Below are 19,149 nucleotides of genomic sequence, written 5' to 3' on the forward strand. Positions count from 1 at the left end.
TTTGGCCTCTCCAGAGGCAGGTCACCCCAGTCTCCTGGGTGGGTGTCAAACATTCAGGAGCCCTAGGCCAGGCTTGGCCACCAGATCCTGAGCCGCTGTTTGGTCACACAGCAGAGGAGGCCTCCTCACTGGAGCCTGTGTGGGCACAAGAAAAAGATACTTTTGATGCCCCAGTGGGGAAAGCACTCCTGACATGCTCCAGACCCAATGTCTGCAGTCACACAGCCTGGCAGGCCTGGCCCCCTGAGCTCAACAAAAATGAGGCCCCAGCTGGAGCTAGGGAGGCTCTGCTGGTGCCCGTGGCATTGGTCTGGGCTGAGAAAACCAGACCTCGGGGTGTGGGTAGCTGGCCTGGGTGCAGTCCCTCCAGCCATTCACAGCCCAGCTCCAGGACCCCACACCTAGGAGGCCAGGAGCACGTGGCTGGTTAAGCCCGAGGCTGCTCAGAGGAAGCCTGCTCTTTTTTTTTTTTGTGGTACGTGGGCCTCTCACTGTTGTGGCCCCTTCCGTTGCGGAGCACAGGCTCCGGACGCGCAGGCTGAGCGGCCATGGCTCACGGGCCCAGCCGCCCCGCGGCATGTGGGATCTTCCCGGACCAGGGCACGAACGTGTGTCCCCTGCATCGGCAGGCGGACTCTCAACCACTGCGCCACCAGGGAAGCCCGGAAGCCCGCTCTTAAAGTCACTCGCTCCCCGTGCCCCCGGCTATGTCTCTACTGTTGTCTGCGTGCTCCTCATAACCACACACACACACACACACACACTCACACACTCACACTCACACTCACACCTGCTCTTCAACTCCAACGTGCACCCGGGTTATCACGTTTAGTCTCCTTAAAAAGACCACCCTGGGATTGGCACCTACCCCTGCCAAGAGGATCTAGAAACTTTCCTCAGAAACACTGCAAGATTTGGTGCTGCTGTCCTGGCACCTAATCCATTCAATCCATTCAGTCCCTGGCCTCACCTTGTCCACCAGCAGGTGGGCTCCCAGACCCCTGAGCAGTGAACTGCTTCAGACTCTGGACTAGTGTGGGTATATGTTGTAACAAACCAACCCCCAAATGTACAATGGCACAAACACAGTAGAAGCTCACGTCTCTTTCCTGTAAAATTCAAAATCGGTGAGCCCCTGCTCTACATGCTGGAGAAGTACGTGGACCCTGCAAGGCACTTCTGATTAGTGGGTGCTCTCCAAACAGTGATTCAGGGACCCAGCTCCTTCCACCTGTGACTCTGCCACGTTCAATGCGTGGCCCTCAAGGTCACTGTGAGGTCTGCATCAAGCTGGTGGAAGGATGACAGAGCACAGAGGGGCATGCAAGAGTTTGTGGGGACCAGGTCTGGAAGTGGTATACATGTCCACACATTCCATTGGCCAGAACTCAGTCACATGTCCCACCTAAATGCAAGGGATGCTGGGAAATGTAGTCCAGTTGTGTGCCCTGCCAGCCAGTTTCCACCACAGACCCCTGGGCTCCATCTCGGCCACTGGCTTCTCCACACCTTTCCCTACTTTTCCACCCACTCTGGCCTTGGCCCTGCTGAACCCATCCTCCCACCCTGTCCTACATCCACCGCCCTGCATCTTCATCTGGCCACAAGCCAACACCAAAGAAAAGACCAGTCCCAGTGGGCCAGAGGGGCACACAAAATAGGTTTATTTCTCATAAGTTTATACAACCACAGCACACAGCAGAAGATAAAACTGGAGACAGCTCTGGGCGAGGGCAGGGGGCCTCTCCTGCAGCTTTCTCTTCTATCCATCTAGCTAAGTACAGGCACACAGCAGGTAGTAAATATGGGGAGCTGTGGACCTGCTGTCGGTATGGGCAGAGGCGGAAAGGGTAGTGAGGGAAATGAGACTCAGGGTCTGACGGAGTCCGGGGTGAGCAAGAGCCGCTGCGAGTCAGGTCTCTTGGGAATGAAGCCCTCCTCCTTGCTTGCCCTTCCGCAGCCTCGCCCCACCCTGGCTGGCTGGCTGGTTCTTACAGAGCGATAATAGGGGAGCTCCCACCAGACACTACAGAAGAAAAACTACTCTGTCGGGCGGCATGTGAGTGGGCCCCCAAGACTCAGATAAGCCCCATCACGGAGCCAGGTCTCCCTTCCTCAGCAGCTCTCCTGGCCCCCTGCTCCTGCTGCCCGTGATTCCACCATGAAGGCTGAAGCTATCCCACCTCTTTCCTTGTGAAAAGCAAACACCCCTGGGAGAGAAAAGCACTGAAGGCAGGCAAGCTGGGAAGGTGCCCGAAGCTCAGCCACGCCAGCCACGCTTGGCCCAGGCTCGCCTGGGAAGGGAGGGTGACAAAAGAGCCCATTCCCTCAAAGCCCCATACCCCCTGGGTCCGTGCCACCTCTGCTACCAAAACGCTGCTCCTCCTCCTGGAAGAAGAGGGGAGGCCACAGAGGAAAGAAGGCCGGCAGGGAGGAAGCTACTGGAAATTCAAGGAAATCCGAAGGCCCCTTTCTAAGGAAAAGCCACCCTGTCTGCAGTTGGGGGTGAGGGAGACTGAGACGCAGCCCTGCTCCATCACCTCTCCGGCATGGCCAAGGGGACAAGGACCATGATGCAGGGAGGCCTAGGGGAGCCTGGGCTACAATGGACACAGACCAACAGGTAGACACAGACCGTCAGGGGCCACCAGGCGGAGGCCGCTGGGCAGGGCCGCCTCTTAATCGCCATCCCAGCCACGACTCATGGCCTGTACCACGGCTCCGTAGAGCTGGCTCCAGGCAGCCCGCATGGCTGGTGTGAAGGCAGGGCCCAGGCACTTCTCCAGCATGTAGAGCAGGGACTCACCCACCGTCTGCAGAGGCAAGGGGCACCTGTCATTCCCAAAGGCAGGAAGGCGTGCCCTCATTCCACAGGTGAGAAAACTGAGGCTTGGGGCTGGTAAGGACTCCTGGGCTTTTCTTCTCTCCTTCACGGGGGTCCATGCTTCCTGAGCAGGATTCTGCCCCAATCCTTGCGTACACCTTAAAGGTGAGGCTTTAAAGTGAACAAAGCATTTCACTCCACTCCCAGCCTCACAACCACCCCATGAGTGGAGCCGAGGCATTGCCTGGGAACTCCAGCTCAGACCAAGCAAAGTCATTGCCTCCAGGCCTGTTTCCTCCTCTGCAAGACAGCAGTCATGATGTTAAGAGTCCAGGCTCTGCAACCTGAGATGAACCTGAGTTCACTTTCTGACTCTACTACTTACGAGCTGTGTGACCTTGAGCAAGTTAGGTAACCTCTCTGAGCCTCAGATGCTTCATCAGTAAAACAGGGAGTGTAAAACTTCCAACTCATCAGGTTGTTGGGATGATTAAATGAGATCATCTCTGAAAAGCTCTTAGCACAGCATCTACACACAGTAAGTCTTCAACAGTAATAACGGTTCTCATGCTTTATTAGTAATTATAAAATACAGTTAGTTTATTCCACAAATATTTACTGAATATGCACTAAATACCAGATACTGTGCTAGTGCTGGGGATGGAGAAAATGACAAGACAAACTCAGTGCCTTCCTCAAGGTGAGTACGTCTGGCAAGGTGACTGTGTGGTAGGCTGTCAGGTCAGGGTCCCCAGTGAGCCACACCTCAAGGATTCACACCCTTGACACTGGGCTCATCCATGTGACTGGCTTTGGCCAATGGGACATTAGCAAGAGTGATGCGTGCAGAGGCTGGCTTGTCCTCTTGAAACACTCCCTCTCAGAGCTCAGGTGCCACTCTGTAAAGAATCTCAGCTAGACTATTGAGCAGTAAGAGGCCACATGGAGAGAGATCCCAAAGGGTGACAGGCCATCTTGGACATTCCAGCCCCAGCTGAGCTCCCAGCTGAATGCAGTGCACGCGTGGCTCCAGCCACAGCACGTGGAACAGAAGAACCGCTCAAATGAGCCCAGAGAAATCAGAAATCATTGTTTTAAGCCAGGTTGTTCTGGGATGGTTTTATACACAGCAATATAAAACTGAGCAGACCAGCTAATCCCAAAGGCTCCTTCACTTCCTATGGTTCTCAGGGAAACCATACCAGAGAAGAAAAATTGGAGGCTCAGAGAGGTCAAGGCAGTGCCAGGGTCACACAGCAAGTACATAACAATGCATGCCCCAGCCCCGGTCATCTGAGGGTATAGGAGTGGGAAGGATGAACAGGTGGACAGGAGAGGCCTGGGAGGGAGTGGTGGCCTCAGGCCAGGAGCTTTGGAGAGAGAAAGAGCCCCTTTACCCACCGAGAAGGAGCTGAGCTTCACACCCACTGCCCGGTGCTTCCTGCCCAGGCTGGCAAGGTACTCCTCCAGCGAGGACAGGTCCTCCACGTTGGTCACCGCAGCATCGATCACCAGCATCACCTGCCAACGCCAAGGTGGTGGTGAAACAGAGACCAGAGCAACTCCCCATCCCCACTCACAACCAAAATCCAGAACCTGGGGGTCCCAACCAGAAGGAAGAGAGGACCCTCAGTTTTCCAGTATCAGAGACGAAAGGCAGCCTGCGTCTGCATACACTAGGCGCTCAACATGTGGTGGCCAAACTGCTAGTGTTACACCATGGAGGAAGCTGCTCTCTTCTGAGGGGCTCAAAGCCCTAAACACACCTGCTGGACAGTGTTGTCCTCCTGGGACGAGGGGACACGGAGGCCCTGTGAGAGTCGCCAGCCTCTAAGAAAACCCCAGCTCGGTTTTCACAGGCAGATGGCCCCTGATGGATCAGCGCCAACACCACCTACAGGAGCCAGGGGACAAGGCCAAGGGCAAATGGCAGAGCTGGGAGCAGCTGGCTGAGAACAGCGTCGGGGAGAAGGCTGACTCGGGTGCCCCAAACTCTGCCCAGCTCAGCGCAAAGGGAAAGGGGCAGATGCCTCTGACAGGAGGGAGCAGAAGGAGGGGACAAGACCAGGGCTGGGGCAGGAAACGAAGTAACTCTCCCGACTTCCTCCTCGTTCGCTCCCAGGAAGGTGCTCCGCCCACCCCTCACCTTCCTGATGTGGTCCAGGAACTCAGGGGAAGAGAGGCAGTCCTCCGGGCTGGAGAACTGGCGGCAGTTGTACTGGAAGAGGGGCAGCAGGTCCGGCTCCAGGTCAAACAGCCTGTGGGTGGAGGCCCGGTGTCAGCCCTGGGGTGTTGCCCCTGCAGGCTCCGTGGGCCCTGGCTGCCCAGCAGCAGGAGAGGGTGGGCAGAGCCTTGGCTGTGAACTATAGCGCACCCTCCAACCTAGCGTGCACCCCTTGGCCAGCTTTGCCGGTGCCCCTCTTTCACCTCTTCTACAACCTGGAAGTGGCATCCGGGAAAAAACAATGTGTCCCCAGGCCTCTCATACGACCTGGCATAGGGTAGCCCCTCCATAAACCATTGAGGGGTGTGGACTGGGACAGGAAGGGGTTCTCAAACAGGAAGCCTGGAGTCCATGGTGGAGAAAAGAAAACCTCTCTCTCTCCCCATCTCCCCCTCTCTCCCCACCCACCCCTCTCTCTGCCTCTATTCCTCTCCCTCCCTCCCATTCTTGGGTCAGAACCTCCCAATGTCATCATGCCCAAGGGGGCTTGGGCCAGCAATGATAATTATAGTATATAGAACCCCTTACACTTACTGAGAATTGAGTACTTTACACGTGGTTAACTCATGTATTCCTCACAATCCTAAGCAGTGGGTATAACTGTTATCCCAAGTTTATAGAGGAGGAAACAGAAGCCCAGAGAGGTTAAGTAACTTGCCTAAGGTCACACAGCTTAGGCGTAGCAGAACCACAGAGGGTGCCTGAGAAAACAGTGGGTTTGGGGAAAGCTGGGAGGCACAAGCAGAAGCTCTCAGCCACATCTGGGAAAGCCACTGGGGTTTTGTGTAACTCTGCAAATTTATTCCCTTTTTGTTTGGGGAGGTTTTGTGAAAACCTCTTCAGAAGTTCTGGGCTGGCTTAGGAAGCCAAGCCTCCTGAAAAACCATGGTGAGGTAGCATTGCCTCTTTGGTGATGGCAGAGGGGTTACCTAGACACCCTCAAGCTGAGGTTGAAGACTGGCCTCCCCTTCCCCTTTGGGGTCTGCACACCCCCTTACCCCTCTCTCTAGTGGTGAGAATTGGGCATCTGTCATCCCTTCCCTGGCAGCCCTCTGGTCCTAGCCCAGTCCTTTCCTCAGAAAGGTTTATTCTTTTGTTGGTTGCTGGAAGCTCACACTTCTGGGGCCCGGACCCTGTGCTCTGCAGGCCAGGCGCCCAGTACGCCCTCCCCACACAAGCCCTCGGGACACCCCAGTCTACCCGTATGGGCAGCGGTGGGCACCCCTGCAGTCACCACCCAAGAAAAGACCACTCAGGAGGCACACAGCCAGGGAGGGGGCGCAGCGTGGGGACCGGAGGCCGCTGGCCCAAGTGTAAGGAGGTCTGCCGGAGCGGACCCTGGCCGGCACCCAGAGAGCCCCATAGAGAGCGGGTCGTGCTGGCTCGCAAGACGGGCCACCGCAGTGGGAAGAGCAGCAGGGGCCGCGCCACCCGTCGCCCCGCGCCGCTCCTCTGGCGCACATCTGGAGGCGCCCCAGCGCCCCAGCAGCGGGCTAGTTTCCCTCCTCTGGCGCCAGCTCAGCCGCCTCGAACCCATTCCTGGCGAGGCACCCCAGTACCCGCATCCCGGGGGCGCTCGGGCCGCCCTCACCTGGCGAACAGGACGGTGCCATGCTCCAGCGGGCTGCGGCTCACCTCCCGCCAGCTCTGCCGGATCAGCTCGGGCTCCGGGCGCTCCATGCTCGCCCGGGGACGCGGGGCGCTAGGCTGGGACCCTCGGGGCGCGGGCACCGTCACCGCACGTGCCGCGCCATCTCCGCGGCGACGCGGCCAGTCGGCACCTCCTACGGCCCCCGCGCCTCGGCCGGGCGGGGTCCTGCAACCGCTCCTTCCCCGCCCAGGTGGAGGAGCCCCCGCCGGGCCGGCCCCGCTGGCTCTTCCGGGGACCCCGCTCCGGCCGCTGCGCCCTGCACCCCACGGCTCCGAGAGCGCCCCGCCCCGCGCCGCCCGGGCTGGGGCGCTTTAAAGCAAACGCGGCCCCCGCCCTCCTCTCGTCCGTAAGGACGCGCATCTCTGGGCAACTGGCTCTGGCCGGGGACGACCCGGTGGCCTGGGAAACGAGCGGGCTTCAGAGCTTCGCAGAAATCGTCGAGCCTCTCGGGACCTCAGTTTCTCATCTGGTGACACTCCCTAGTTAGGGCAAGGAGTTCAATTTGATCGTCTTAGGTAAGCTCTGAGAGAGCCACCTCTCCAAGAGCCCCACTCAAACACTGCCTGGAGGCATCTGACCCCTTGGTACAGGGTCCCCTTCCTTATGCCCCAACGTGGGCCAGAGAATGCCAGGGCGCCTACCTGTGTGACAAGGCGGAAGCCCGGGAAGGGAGGGAGGAGGTCTGCCCTAGTTCTCGGTATGACTGAGGCACCCCGTGACATTTGGCGACCACCAGGACTCTCAGCTTTAGGGACAGCGCCAAGACCACAGCCATTTCCAGCCAGGCCTGGGTTTTCTTGAGAAATCTGTCAGCTGCCATCTTTAGAAATGTGTCAGCTCATGTTCTAAACCCAGCTCTGCTTGGCCAGGGTGGGGTCTTGGGTGCAGCAGCTGTGAGCATTCCACTTCTTGGACATTAAGGGAGTTACGCTAGAACATTCTACTATTCAGCGATTTTTAATAGACTTTTGTAAATGTTTAGATAGAAGTACTATTTATTTCTTTAATTTGAAGTTCAGGATACAGAATCTCATGTTTGCCATTCAGGGTGTGAAGTCAATTAGACCTAAACCTTTCTCTTTCTTTTTTTAAAAATATAAATTAATTTATTTATTTTGGCTGCATTGGGCTTTCGTTGCTGCACACGGGCTTTCTCTAGTCACGGCGAGCAGGGCCTACTCTTCGTTGCGGTGCACGGGCTTCTCACGACGGTGGCTTCTCTTGTTGCGGACACGGGCTCTAGGCGCGCAGACTTCAGTAGTTGTGGCGCGCAGGCTTCAGTAGTTGTGGCACACGGGCTTAGTTGCTCCACGGCATGTGGGATCTTCCCGGACCAGGGCTCAAACCCGTGTTCCCTGCACTGGCAAGCGGATTCTTAACCACTGCGCCATCGGGGAAGTCCTAAACCTTTCTCTTTCAAGCATGAAAGTTCCTCAGGCCCCGGCCCAGTTCTAGTGGCCCAGGTTTTGAAGAGCAAGACCCTCATTTATCTTTCATTATGTCAAGTCTCCGAGCCTGTCTCCTCTCAGTCTGCCCACCTCTCTTTTTCCATTTCCTAAGCTGTATGGAGGGGGTTGGGAGCGAGGTCTCCAGGAGCCTCTCAGCCCGCCTCCTTTGGTCTCTGGGTACAAAGTGGGTGTGCTGGGGCCTTGGGTCATGAACAGGTTGAGGCTCCGTGCCCAACCCTATGCTAGGCCTGGAGTGTTGAATCTTTGCCTTCTAGAGCTTCTCCTGCTGGCCCCCCATCAGGACTGAGGGCCTCAGCAGAACTCCTCTTTCTTGCTCCCAGCCGAGCCCGGTGACCATCCCGCTGCCCTCCCTCTTCCGGGGACTCGAGGGTTTAGAGCTATTAGGAATTTAGCTACTAATATAGGACTATTACCCTATTCCTCTCTTCCCCATCCCTCCCCGCATCTCGGGGGGCTCTGGGCTGGAGCAGGGGAACAGAGCTGTAAGGCAGCCTGGCTTGTGTCCTAAGGAGTCCAGGAGATCCCCAAGTGAGGACACAAAGGGCCTGGGGGCTGAAGGGAGAAGGCCGGGGTGCTCGGGGATTGGACTCCCAGGTTGGTGTCCCATGGCCCTGCAGCCAGGTCAGCAGGTCACAGGGGAAAACCATGTATATCTCTGGCGACCTTGACCTTTCAGTGCCCAGATGCCCAGTGCTCCAGGCCACCTGGCTTGTCTAAGGCGTCCCACACCACCCAGTTTGCACTTCCAACAGTCTACACTCAGGACCCTCCTTGCCTGTTTTCTCCTTTGGGCAGGGTCTGGAGTCTGATAGGTTAATGAGTTGATGGCCTTAGCTAGTAAGTGGTGAAGCCAGCACTCACTCTGCCTTTCTAGAGCCAGGAGGTAGGAGGAGAGAGCTGAGTACACTCTAGTCTCCGCTCCCCTGAGTAAAAAGGCCCAAGAACCTGGCTGGGCCTAAGCAGTCAGGGTGGTGTATTCCAGCCAGGAGACAGAGGGTCTGACTCCACATTTGAGGGGCTGGGGGAAAGTCACCGGAGCTCCCCTCCCTGGCGTCTGCCCACAACTTGGGCAGGAGGTTCTAATTGAGGAGAGGGTTCAAGTTCTGTTCTAGAGCCAGTGCTGTCACTGAGGCCGATTTATCACCAACAGTAAAGGGTTAGCATTTATTGAGCATCCATGTCCAGACACTGTGCAAGGGACTTTGCATCATTAACTTTTTTCATTCTCATAATAACTCTGTGAAGTAGATCCTATTTATTATAGCCTGTTTTACTGTTGAGGAAATGGAGGCAACGAAGTTAAGTAACTGGCCCGAGGTCACATAGCTAATAAGTGGTAGGGCCAGGATTTGACCTCTGGACTGACCCTGGCACCTCCAGTAGGCCTCCGTGCTCCACTGCCTTCCTCACTCTAATGGACTGTGAGCAAGAGCTGTGTCCAAAGTTCAGACCAAGCCAGGATCACTGGGTCTGGGTCAAAGGTGTGTCAGAGCTGGCTCTCAGATGGCTTGTGACAGCCAACTGTGCTCACCTTTCCAGCTTCTCATTCAGGAACATCAGGCTGGTAGCCTGAAATAGGCCATGGTGGAGTATATACACCATAAAAATTGGCATGTACTACAAATCAGGGCTGTTTTCCTCCCAGGAAGCCACTGGTCTGGGTGCACCAGGAAAAACTGGGCGATGAGCTATCGATGCTTTAGGCAGAAGGTACAAAGGAACACGCTAATCTGAGTCTAAGGCTTTTCCGCAGGGGATCCAGGTTGTCCTGGGCAGGTGCTCCTAGTCCCAGGACCAGGCTGGAGAAGCAGAAAAAGCGCAACTCGGCACCTAGTCCTGGCTCTACTATTTACTAATCAGGCAATTAATTGAATCTCTCCTGGGTAGAATGGGGACAAAAACAGCACTGACTTCACTGGGCCTTTATGAGGATTCAGTGTCACAGATGCATCACGAGTTGGTAAACTAAGCTGTGCCAGTCAAGAAGCGTTTGGTCCTTTTCTAATCTGCCTGTCCTCAACAGTTCCATCCCCTGAGGATCTGCAGGATCCCCTCTCTCTCACCTCCAGCTACTCTTGGTCCTAAGGAGGAGGTCAGTCAGACAGCCCAGAAGATCCCAGTTTCACAGCGCCGTGGACCCCTCTCTTCCCTCAGCTTCTGTCCAAAACATGTCAGCTCTTACCTCCTTTGGACCCTTAACATGACTCCTGATAACAGATGACCCCTGTCAAGATGGGGGCCTCCAGGACTTCCCTGGCGGTCCAGTGACTAGGACTCCGTGCTTCCAATGCAGGGGGCACGGGTTCGATCCTTGGTCAGGGGACTAAGATCCCGCAGGCCGCATGGTGTGGCCTAAAACCAACCAAACAAACAAACAAAAACCAACCAAAATAAAACAAAACAAAAAAGATGGGGGCCGCTTTGTAAGCAGAATGGACATTGCTGCTACCATGCTGGGCCACTCAGCTGTCTCAGAAGTGGACAACCGTTACTCTCTCTCTCATTCCTTTCTATACTTGTGTGAGGAGGTTAAAAGAGAAAAAGGTCCAGCTTCCTACTTATTTTAGAATAAGTTTAAATAAATCAAAACAACAACCAACATTACTCAAGTAACCTTATCCATGAGAGGGCCTAAATGTTCCCCGGTGTAATCAGGCTCACCTGCCTAGCCCAGGGCCTCTGCTGGAATTAGAATGGCCTTAGACTCCAGACACAGTGGAATGGTTCCTGCACTCAAAACATTCTTCTCTTCTTTCTGGGAGCCAGAGGGCAAGTCAGGTTCAATTAAGTACAACAAGAACAACATGGCGTTCAAAATAAGAGCTATTTATTACAGCTATTTATTACAAAAGTAAACGGCCTCTGATTATCTGTGGAAAGTTTTTTTTTAAATACAAAACGTGGTTCAAGAAGCCGGCTGGAGGTTGAGCTAACAAACGTCTCCTTCCTCCGCCAGCAAGTCTGTGGGGCGTGTCCCATTCTGCCTGCTCCTGGGGGCTGGAGCCCATATTCAGGGCACCACCACGACAGCCCCTCTCCTCAGCATCTCCCAACAACAGAACCTGAGTACCTGAAGCTGCATCAACCCATGCAGCCTTGTCCCCAGAGAAGTGTCTGCCAGTCTGGGCAAGGAAGAAGAGGAGGGAGTGGGCGGACAGTTCTTCTCCATCTTTGGAAAGCAGTGTAAGAGACAAAGGAAACTTTTGTCCCCAGTGTGGCCAAATTAGGAGGGAGGGATGGGCAGGAAGCTGGCTGAGCTTTCTCCTTCCTCACCCTCACTCAAGAGTGGCTGCCTTCAGAGCACCTCCCTTCCAACAAGCTCCTATTAGGAAATAAGGCACAAGGGAACATCAGCCACCTTCCGGTTGTCATCGTGGGGCCGCTGTTCTTTGCTAAGAGCCAAGCACAGGTTCCTGAGTTCCACCTCCAGGAGAGCCCACCAAGATGGCTGCCCCCACCCAGCTCAGAAGAAACGAAATTGGCCTGGGGGAGAGAAAGGGAGAAGCGGGGGAGGAGGGGAGAGCAGGAGGTTCTCCATCCCAGTTCTCCTTCCCTTCCAGAAATGCAATTAAGCAAGCAGCCCAGACTCAGCACCCGGCAACGCTTCCTGCTGGGGGAAGTCAAAAGGGCTGCAGCCCTGGTAAAGGGAGGTCATCAGGCCCCAGATCTAATTAACGAACCTGCCTTGCTTTTGACATTGCTGCATTTCCTCTGTTAACATTAATGATGGTTGGTCTGAACGTCCAAGCATGGCCAGAAGCTTCCCTCCCCACCACCCATTAGGTAGCGCAGCCTGTCCTTGGGACCAATTTCCAGTCTCCGTGGCAACCGCCTAGCAAAGATGCTCTAAAGAGCTCTGACCCTGTCAGAGCTGGTGGGGGCTACAGAGGAGGGAAGATGGAGTGTGGCAGAGATGCATCATTAAACCTTGAAGCATCACAGTCCTCTGAGACAAAATAATATTTTGTCATGCACCGGGAGGCCGGAGGCCGGCTGGAGGATTGGCCTTGGGTTTGTTCAGTTCTAACCCAAGGGTTTTCTTTCTCTCTTTCATATGGGGAGGAAGTAAAAGGAACAGCTCTGAGCTTCTTGCTTGGGCTTCAAAGTGGTAGAGAGGAGAAGCTCCCAGGCATTTCTAGGTGCTCTGGGTCTTTGGGGAAAAAGAGGTTGGTGAGACAGTGACACAGAGTAAAGGAAATGAAATGAAGTGGAAGGGAGGGGGGCTGTCAGCAGGGGAGGACTAGAGAAGTAAAACTGGGGAAAGCTTAGTGAGTGACAGGAACACCAGCCCAGAAAGGCCAAGGCAGCCCACACCCCGACGCCGGGCTGGGACCCCAGCCCAGCACCATACACATCCCTGCGCTGCCACACATCCACCTCAGCTGCTAAGAGAGGGGCCCCCAAGGCTCTCCCTGCAATCAGGAGAATGCATCGGGCCCACCCTCACAGTCAGGCTGAATGCAGAGGGCAAGGGATGGGCTGCCAGAAATCACCTCTGGCTCACAGGGCCTGAGAACACACAGTAGCCAAGGACAGGGTGCCGTCCCTCCCACCAACCTCGTGATGTGACGTTCTCAGATAGCGAGGAACCGAGGGCTGAGGAGGGCCAACAGGGCTGGTGAGTCCTCAGCTGCCTCGCTCTGGGGCCCAGTCCTCTGCGCACATCACAGGCGAAGTCCAGCCACCTGCGGCCACAGAAGAGACTTCCCGGCAGCAGCAGCCACGTGGGGAAGCAGCTGGGAGGCGGGCCCTCCAGCTCAGGGGCCTCAGCTGTCTTTGCTTATTTGTGGGAAGGAGGGCAGCACAGCCGTGACAATACCATCTGCTCTGTCCTTGGTGACATCCCAAGGTGGGGTCAGTGCTTTCAGCCTTCTTGGAGGTCTGAGAATTTTTGATGAATCTTACAAACCAAATCCAGTGTGAAAAAAACCCCCAGAGAATACTACTGTAGCCCTGGACGACTTCTTAGAGCTCATGACACTCAGCTGTCCACAGTCACGGTCTATCTTCCGCAGGTATACGGACACACGCACCCTCACACGCACACTCCCCCCACACTCACACCCACCCTCTCACACACTCATCCACACACACTCCCCCCACACTCACACCCCTCTCGCACACTCATCCATGCACACTCCCCCACACTCACACCCCCCCTCTTGCACACTCATCCCTCCTCACGCTGCACACTCGGGGAAACGGGCCTGAGAAGTGTTGTCGCCTGTTGCTGAGCCAGCCCCAGTGGAGGAACCGCTGCGGTTAGAGCAGAGCCATGGCCCTCTCTAGTGGCTTACACTCTGGGTATGCTCCCAGGGCGTGGTCCTGGCAGGTGGCAGAATTCCGCGGGCTCCTCAGGCAGCTTCCTCCACAGCTGGGAGGGTCCAGGGACTGGCTCCACAGCTGGCTGTCCCCAGGAAGTTCCTGGACCCAGGCTGCAGTCCTTGCAGTGGCCTCAAAAGTCCCATGATTCCAGCCACCTTAGTCCTGCCATCGGACTTCGGGGGTCCTGGGCTAGCGGACCAACCATCCCATATGCCAGAGGATGAAAGAGGTAGAAGCTGAGGGAGAGAACCCAGGGGGAGGCAGTGGGCGCCCTGCAGACCCGTGAGATTCAGCTCCTCCTGCCGGGGCTCATCGGACCCTCTCTACCTACAAGGCCCACCCCTTTTGGTCACCACGTCTGCGTGAGTTTGCCACCCGGCCATACCAGAGTCTGCGAACTTGGAAGAGGCTGGCTTAATGCCAGTGAGGGAAAGGGCTCTTCCCAAGAGGCCCAGGAGACAGAGAAGTCCAGGGTCTGGTCATGGACTGTTCGGCCCAGATCTTTTATTAAAATGTGGAAATGCTCTCGGGCCTCAGGCCCCTGATTCCCTGCTCAGGCTTTTGTGTTGCCCCACCGCCCCTAAAGGCCAGTGATTCTCAGCGCGGATCTGTGAGGCCTGCGAGGTGGGGAAGAGGGCGGCTTACCAAACGACACCCCCTCCTAGTCGTTCTGAGCCGCACCACAGCCCCGGCGCCCCTCCACCACCAGCTCCCTCACCCCATTGAGAACTGTTCTGGTTGGGAGCCACGTGACTAAAGAGGGGCGCCCTCCCACGTGGGCCGGAGTGGTCCATAAGCTGGGAGCCACTGGCAAGAGGAAAGAATGCAGAGAGGTAGCCCGTGCTTCGCCCATCTGGCTGCACATTCGGGTCATGTGGGGAGCTTTAAAAACTGTGGCTGACAGGACCCAAACGGGGCTCAGCTGTATCAGAACCTCTGGAGACAGAGCCGGGCACCAGTGTGCTTCAAAAGCATGCCAGGGGTGTCTAAAACGCACCCGGGACCGAGGCCTCAGTGCTGGGGGGCAGCAACGCAAGGTGCAGGGGGTGCTCACCTGTAGGCAATTCCCAGGAGCAGGCTCAGGATTCCCAGCGCGTGTACGTGCCCAGCCAGAGAAAAGGAGGCCAGGCTCCAGGCACAGAGCCGCAGGAGCGTGTCCCACAGAAGGCCTATGGAAGGAAGAGAAACCTCGCACCGGTCTGGCAGAGGATGCCTTCTGGGGAGGCAGCAGACGGAGCCCCCCAGGTCAGGGAAGCAGAGGGCCCCCCCTCAGCGCTGGCGCTCCGTGGTGGCCTCCTCCCCTGTCCCGCCCTTAGTACCCAGGTCCAGGAGGGCAGCGCTGACCTGTCAGCATGCTGGAGAAGAGCATGGCGGGGAAGTAGTGGTGGAAGTAGAGGATCCGGCCCATCAGGAAGAACGGGAAGTAATGGATCATCCAGCCCAACAGGAGCTGCCCGCCTCCTTGCAGCAGGACCTGGGACAGCCCTGGGCCCCAAGAAGCACAGCCCAGTCAGCCGACAGGGAGGGGCAGAGAGCCTGGTCTAGCCCAGCTCGGCCCCTTCCTCGCTGTGTGACTTGCATAAGCCACGTCACCTCACTGGGCCTTCCTTCCCTCCTCTGCCCAAGCTGAACAATCCTACAGCAGCTGGCAGGAGAGGAGCAACTGCTTGCTACCCGGCCCAGGGAGGCCTCGGCACCCACGGCAGGGGCGCCAAACCCCAGCAGCAGGCAGCCTGGCCTCCAGCTCCAGCTCCCACATTGCTGCTGCCACGCAGGTCTTTGCGGCAGCAGACGGGGCGGAGGTGCGGGCAGAGGTAAGGACGGAGGTGGGCGAGGGGGCGGCCGGGGACTATGTCTGTTCAGACGCGGAGCTGCAGAGGCAGAGGGAGCCTGTGTGAAGGTCTCAGACGCTGTGGCCCGCGGCCTGGGGGCTGCTCTCTACGTGACTAGAGGACAGGGCCATGGGACGAGGGAGGGGCAGAAGAGAAAAGGTGGGCAGCTCTGCATAGAGCACAGAGGTCAAAAGTGACGGCTCTGGGGCTTCCCTGGTGGCGCAGTGGTTGAGAGTCCACCTGCCGATGCAGGGGACACGGGTTCGTGCCCCGGTCCGGGAAGATCCCACATGCCACGGAGCGGCTAGGCCTGTGAGCCATGGTTGCTGAGCCTGTGTGTCTGGAGCCTGTGCTCCGCAACGGGAGAGGCCACAACAGTGAGAGCCCCGTGTACCGCAAAAAAAAAAAAAAAAAAGTGACGGCTCTGAACTCAGTCTGCTTGGGCGTGAACCTCAGTTCTATCCCTTACTGGGACAAGCTTCTTCACCTCTTTGTGCCTTGATTTCCTAATCCATAAAGCAGGAGTAATAAACTCTACTTTGTAGGGTTGTTGGGAGGATGCAGTGTTTAACACAGCACTGGGCATTTGGTGACTGAGTTCTAAAAAGCAAAAGAGACGGGAAGAAGGGGAGGGAAAGGCAAAGGACGGCCCATCAGCAGGCGGGCCCCAGGCGCCCTCCTGACTGCTAGGTGGGAGGGCGGGAGAGCCCAGGGACCTGACCTTCAACCTCGGCAGGCAGACGTGCCCCTCTCTGCACGGCCACAGCAAAGATGCTCCCTGAGAGGAGGTAGAGGGCGATGCTCAGCAGATTCAGCCACCAAACCACCTGCAGGGAGACGAGAACAGGAGGGTGAGAGGGAGCAGCAGCTCTCCACGGGCGCAGCTCAGGGCCCAAAGCGCGGCGCGCGGGGCACTCACCGGGTTGCCGAGCAGATACACTCGGAAGTCAGTGTCATTGACCCCTGAGAAGCGCAGGCCCTGTGGAGCAGACGACAGGCTGCTGGCCCAGAGCTCAGCTCCTCCCAGCCGCACGAGTTCCAGGAGGAGGAAGACGGGTCACCCTTCGTAGACAGGGAGCCCTGACGGGAGGCTCAGAGTGGGCGCATTCTCCGGGAGCTCCCTGGGAAGGCTGATCCAAATCGGGGCAGAAGACAGAGCCCACCTCTGGCCACCCCGAGCCAGGCGAGGCCGCGCCCTGGCCCCCAGCGCACCCCACGTCCACCAAATCTCAACGCCCTCTTTCTTGCCTCGGGCCCTACCTGATAGTTGATAGGCCAGTGCCAGGGTTTGGATGTGAACTCGTTGTCTTTGGGTTTGAGGCCATTGTTCCCCTGCAGGAAAGTGGCAAAGAAAAGCTAGTCAAAGCAGAGCTCTAGAAGGCCGACAGGAACGTGAGGGACCGGGATCTGATTTGTGGCCAGGTGTCAAGAGAAACCCTCTCTCCTCTCCCCTCTCCTTCCCTTGCAGGGAAGAATCAGGTGCTCATTCTCAGTCACTGCCCACCTGCTTACAAAAACTGACTTACTTTTCCCAACAAGCAAGCCTCCATGTCCCAGCAAAGACAGTCCGTTCAGACCCTCTCTGCTTGAGAGAAAGAGGAATGAGAGACTTGTTTCCCACAGGCACAAAATACATATCCATCTCCAGGCCAAGGATAAGGTGTCAAGAGGATGAGGAGGGGCATATAAAATCAGGGCTGACTCACTTGTTCCCTTGGAAGGCCAATTTCAAACACAAACCCAGAAACTCTAAGCTCCTGGACTTTGAAAAAGTTACTTTAGCCTAGTGTTTCTCAGCGTTTTTTCCCATTGTTGCCTGCCCCCACTCAACCTTTTTAAGACATCTATTCCCTAAACACTCCCCCGCCATGACATTTTAAAGAAATTTTTATTGAGGTATAATTGATATATAACATATTAGTTTCAGATATACAACATAATGATTTAATATTTGTATATATTGAAAAACAATCACCACAATAAGTCCCCTCATGACATTTTAATACCATAGCTATTCTGTATATCTGTTTACATAATGCAGGAATACCTGTGCTTTATACATTAAAAAGTTAAGGGCTTTTTTTTCTTTTTCCCACCCTCCAAGAATACATTTTACCCCCTGGGAGCGATATCGCTCTGGTTGAGAACGCACACTTTAGCCTGAAAAACCCAGACACAGCCCATTTAGTCCAACAGCCAAGACTATCCAACAACCTGTCTCTAAATGGCAAAATCAGGCCTTTGCTAAAACAAGAAGGAAAAGGAGCAGGATCCTGGATCCTACCCAGCAGGATGGCGTCAGCCTCATCATCAGGACAGACTGAGAAGTCATCCCCAAGAAGGGGAGTGAGGTGCTAGGAGTTAGGCTGGGGTTTCTCCACCTCGGCACTATTGACATTTGGGGCTGGAGAAGTCTCTGGTGTGGGCTGGCCTGTGCTGTGTAGGGTGTTTAGCATCTCTGGCCTCTCACTAGATGCCAGAGGCATTCCTACCCCTCCATGATGCCAGCCAAAAATGTCTCCAGACATTGTTAAATATCCCCTCAGAGGCAAAAATTGCCCTCTATCGAGAACCACTGGCCTAGCCCAAGAACGATCCAGGTCTGGTTCAGTGAACCACCACCCAGTGCCTTACTAACCCAACTCCTGAGGTCTTGGGTATCACTTGCAGGCCTCCCTACGGTGGCTGGATTGATCCTCCAGGGTTAAAAGTGCCAGTGGGGTGTCACACCCAAAGGGGTCAGCTGCACAGCCCCTGAACCATTATGGCCATCTGAAGGGCCTTGGAATGAAGAATGAATCATGCTGGACCCCAGAGCAGCTGCTGAGGGAAATCAATTCCTTCAAACCAGTCCAGTCCAGCCCCAAACCCAGGGACTCCAGCCAGAGCTATAACAAGCCAAGGGCATCCTACACATTAAACTCTTAAGAAATCCAGCTCCTTTAGTAAACCAAGAAACGGAAGGAAGGAAAATCTGTAACCATTATAGGCATGTGTATCTGTACATTGTTCTCTATGCTTAACGCCTAGTGGGCTTATTCCAGCTAACCTCAGCAGGCTGGGCAGCCTTCTCCGCCCAGGCCTTAGGCCCTCTGCTCAGCTAGCAGAAGCCCTGTCCCCTGCAGTTTCTATAGTCCAGACAATTTTGATCTCTCTCCCCATCCTGACTCTACATCAGTTGAATAAGAAAGGTTCCTTACGTCCCTTTTCTTCTTTGACTCTACCTCTTAGATAATGAAAGAAAAAATGAGACTATTTATTTAGATTTAGTCTTAAAATTCTACCCAGATCTAAAATGATCTTTTGAATGACAGGCACATATTCAAAAGAACTATGTCATCAGGCCAGAGTGACAGCTACAAGCAGAGAGTCAAAGAAGGGACCCAGAGATTGCTTATTGTCAACTCATCACCTCCCAATGTGCAGAAATGACAAAATTTGAATTTTTAAATTTAATCTGTTGAAATAAGTCAACTATATTTACTGAGTACTGCTTACAGTACTTACTTAATATTTGTATATATTGCAAATATTACAGAACTTACTTCCAGGAAAGACCGACTGACAGTGGCTCACCAGGGGGAAAATAACAACTGCTACACCTCCCTGCAACCCTGCACAGATACACGAACGTGGCTTGAGATACCGTGATTCTTAAACATCGTTCCTGCAGAACACCGGTTTTCCAGAAGCCAAAGTAAAGAGGTTTCCCCCTCAACATCAAAACTGCATCAGGGTTTTTCCAATTCGCAGGGGAAACTTTAAGCTACTAGGTAGAACTTTCTCAGTTTAAAGATTTCTTCCCTCAATTGTTCTTAAACCTC

The 19,149-nt window shown here is 55.3% G+C and overlaps 2 protein-coding genes across 3 annotated transcripts in view; both read right to left on the reverse strand.

Annotated features, from left to right (window-relative positions):
* Window positions 1-2,678: 2,678 nt before the first annotated feature.
* NGB (neuroglobin) lies at window positions 2,679-6,728 on the reverse strand (the record flags this gene model as incomplete). Its single annotated transcript, XM_082617360.1, has 4 exons — window positions 2,679-2,813; window positions 4,226-4,345; window positions 4,971-5,082; window positions 6,640-6,728. The coding sequence occupies 4 exons, from the start codon at window positions 6,726-6,728 to the stop codon at window positions 2,679-2,681; spliced, it is 456 nt and encodes a 151-aa protein (XP_082473486.1).
* A 4,255-nt stretch (window positions 6,729-10,983) lies between these two features.
* POMT2 (protein O-mannosyltransferase 2) overlaps window positions 10,984-19,149 on the reverse strand; it is a 49,311-nt gene continuing 41,145 nt past the window's right edge. The window contains exons 16-21 of one of the 2 annotated variants that reach the window (XM_082617564.1): window positions 16,586-16,657; window positions 16,245-16,304; window positions 16,047-16,152; window positions 14,838-14,978; window positions 14,548-14,662; window positions 10,984-13,729 (exon numbers count right to left, since the gene is read on the reverse strand). In XM_082617564.1, the coding sequence (XP_082473690.1) occupies window positions 13,624-13,729; window positions 14,548-14,662; window positions 14,838-14,978; window positions 16,047-16,152; window positions 16,245-16,304; window positions 16,586-16,657 (600 nt within the window). In that variant the 3' untranslated portion in view covers window positions 10,984-13,623. The other variant, XM_082617565.1, reaches the window with a different exon arrangement.

Source organism: Mesoplodon mirus (assembly GCF_964341445.2).
Source record: "Mesoplodon mirus genome assembly, chromosome: 4".
Taxonomy (NCBI): domain Eukaryota; kingdom Metazoa; phylum Chordata; class Mammalia; order Artiodactyla; family Ziphiidae; genus Mesoplodon; species Mesoplodon mirus.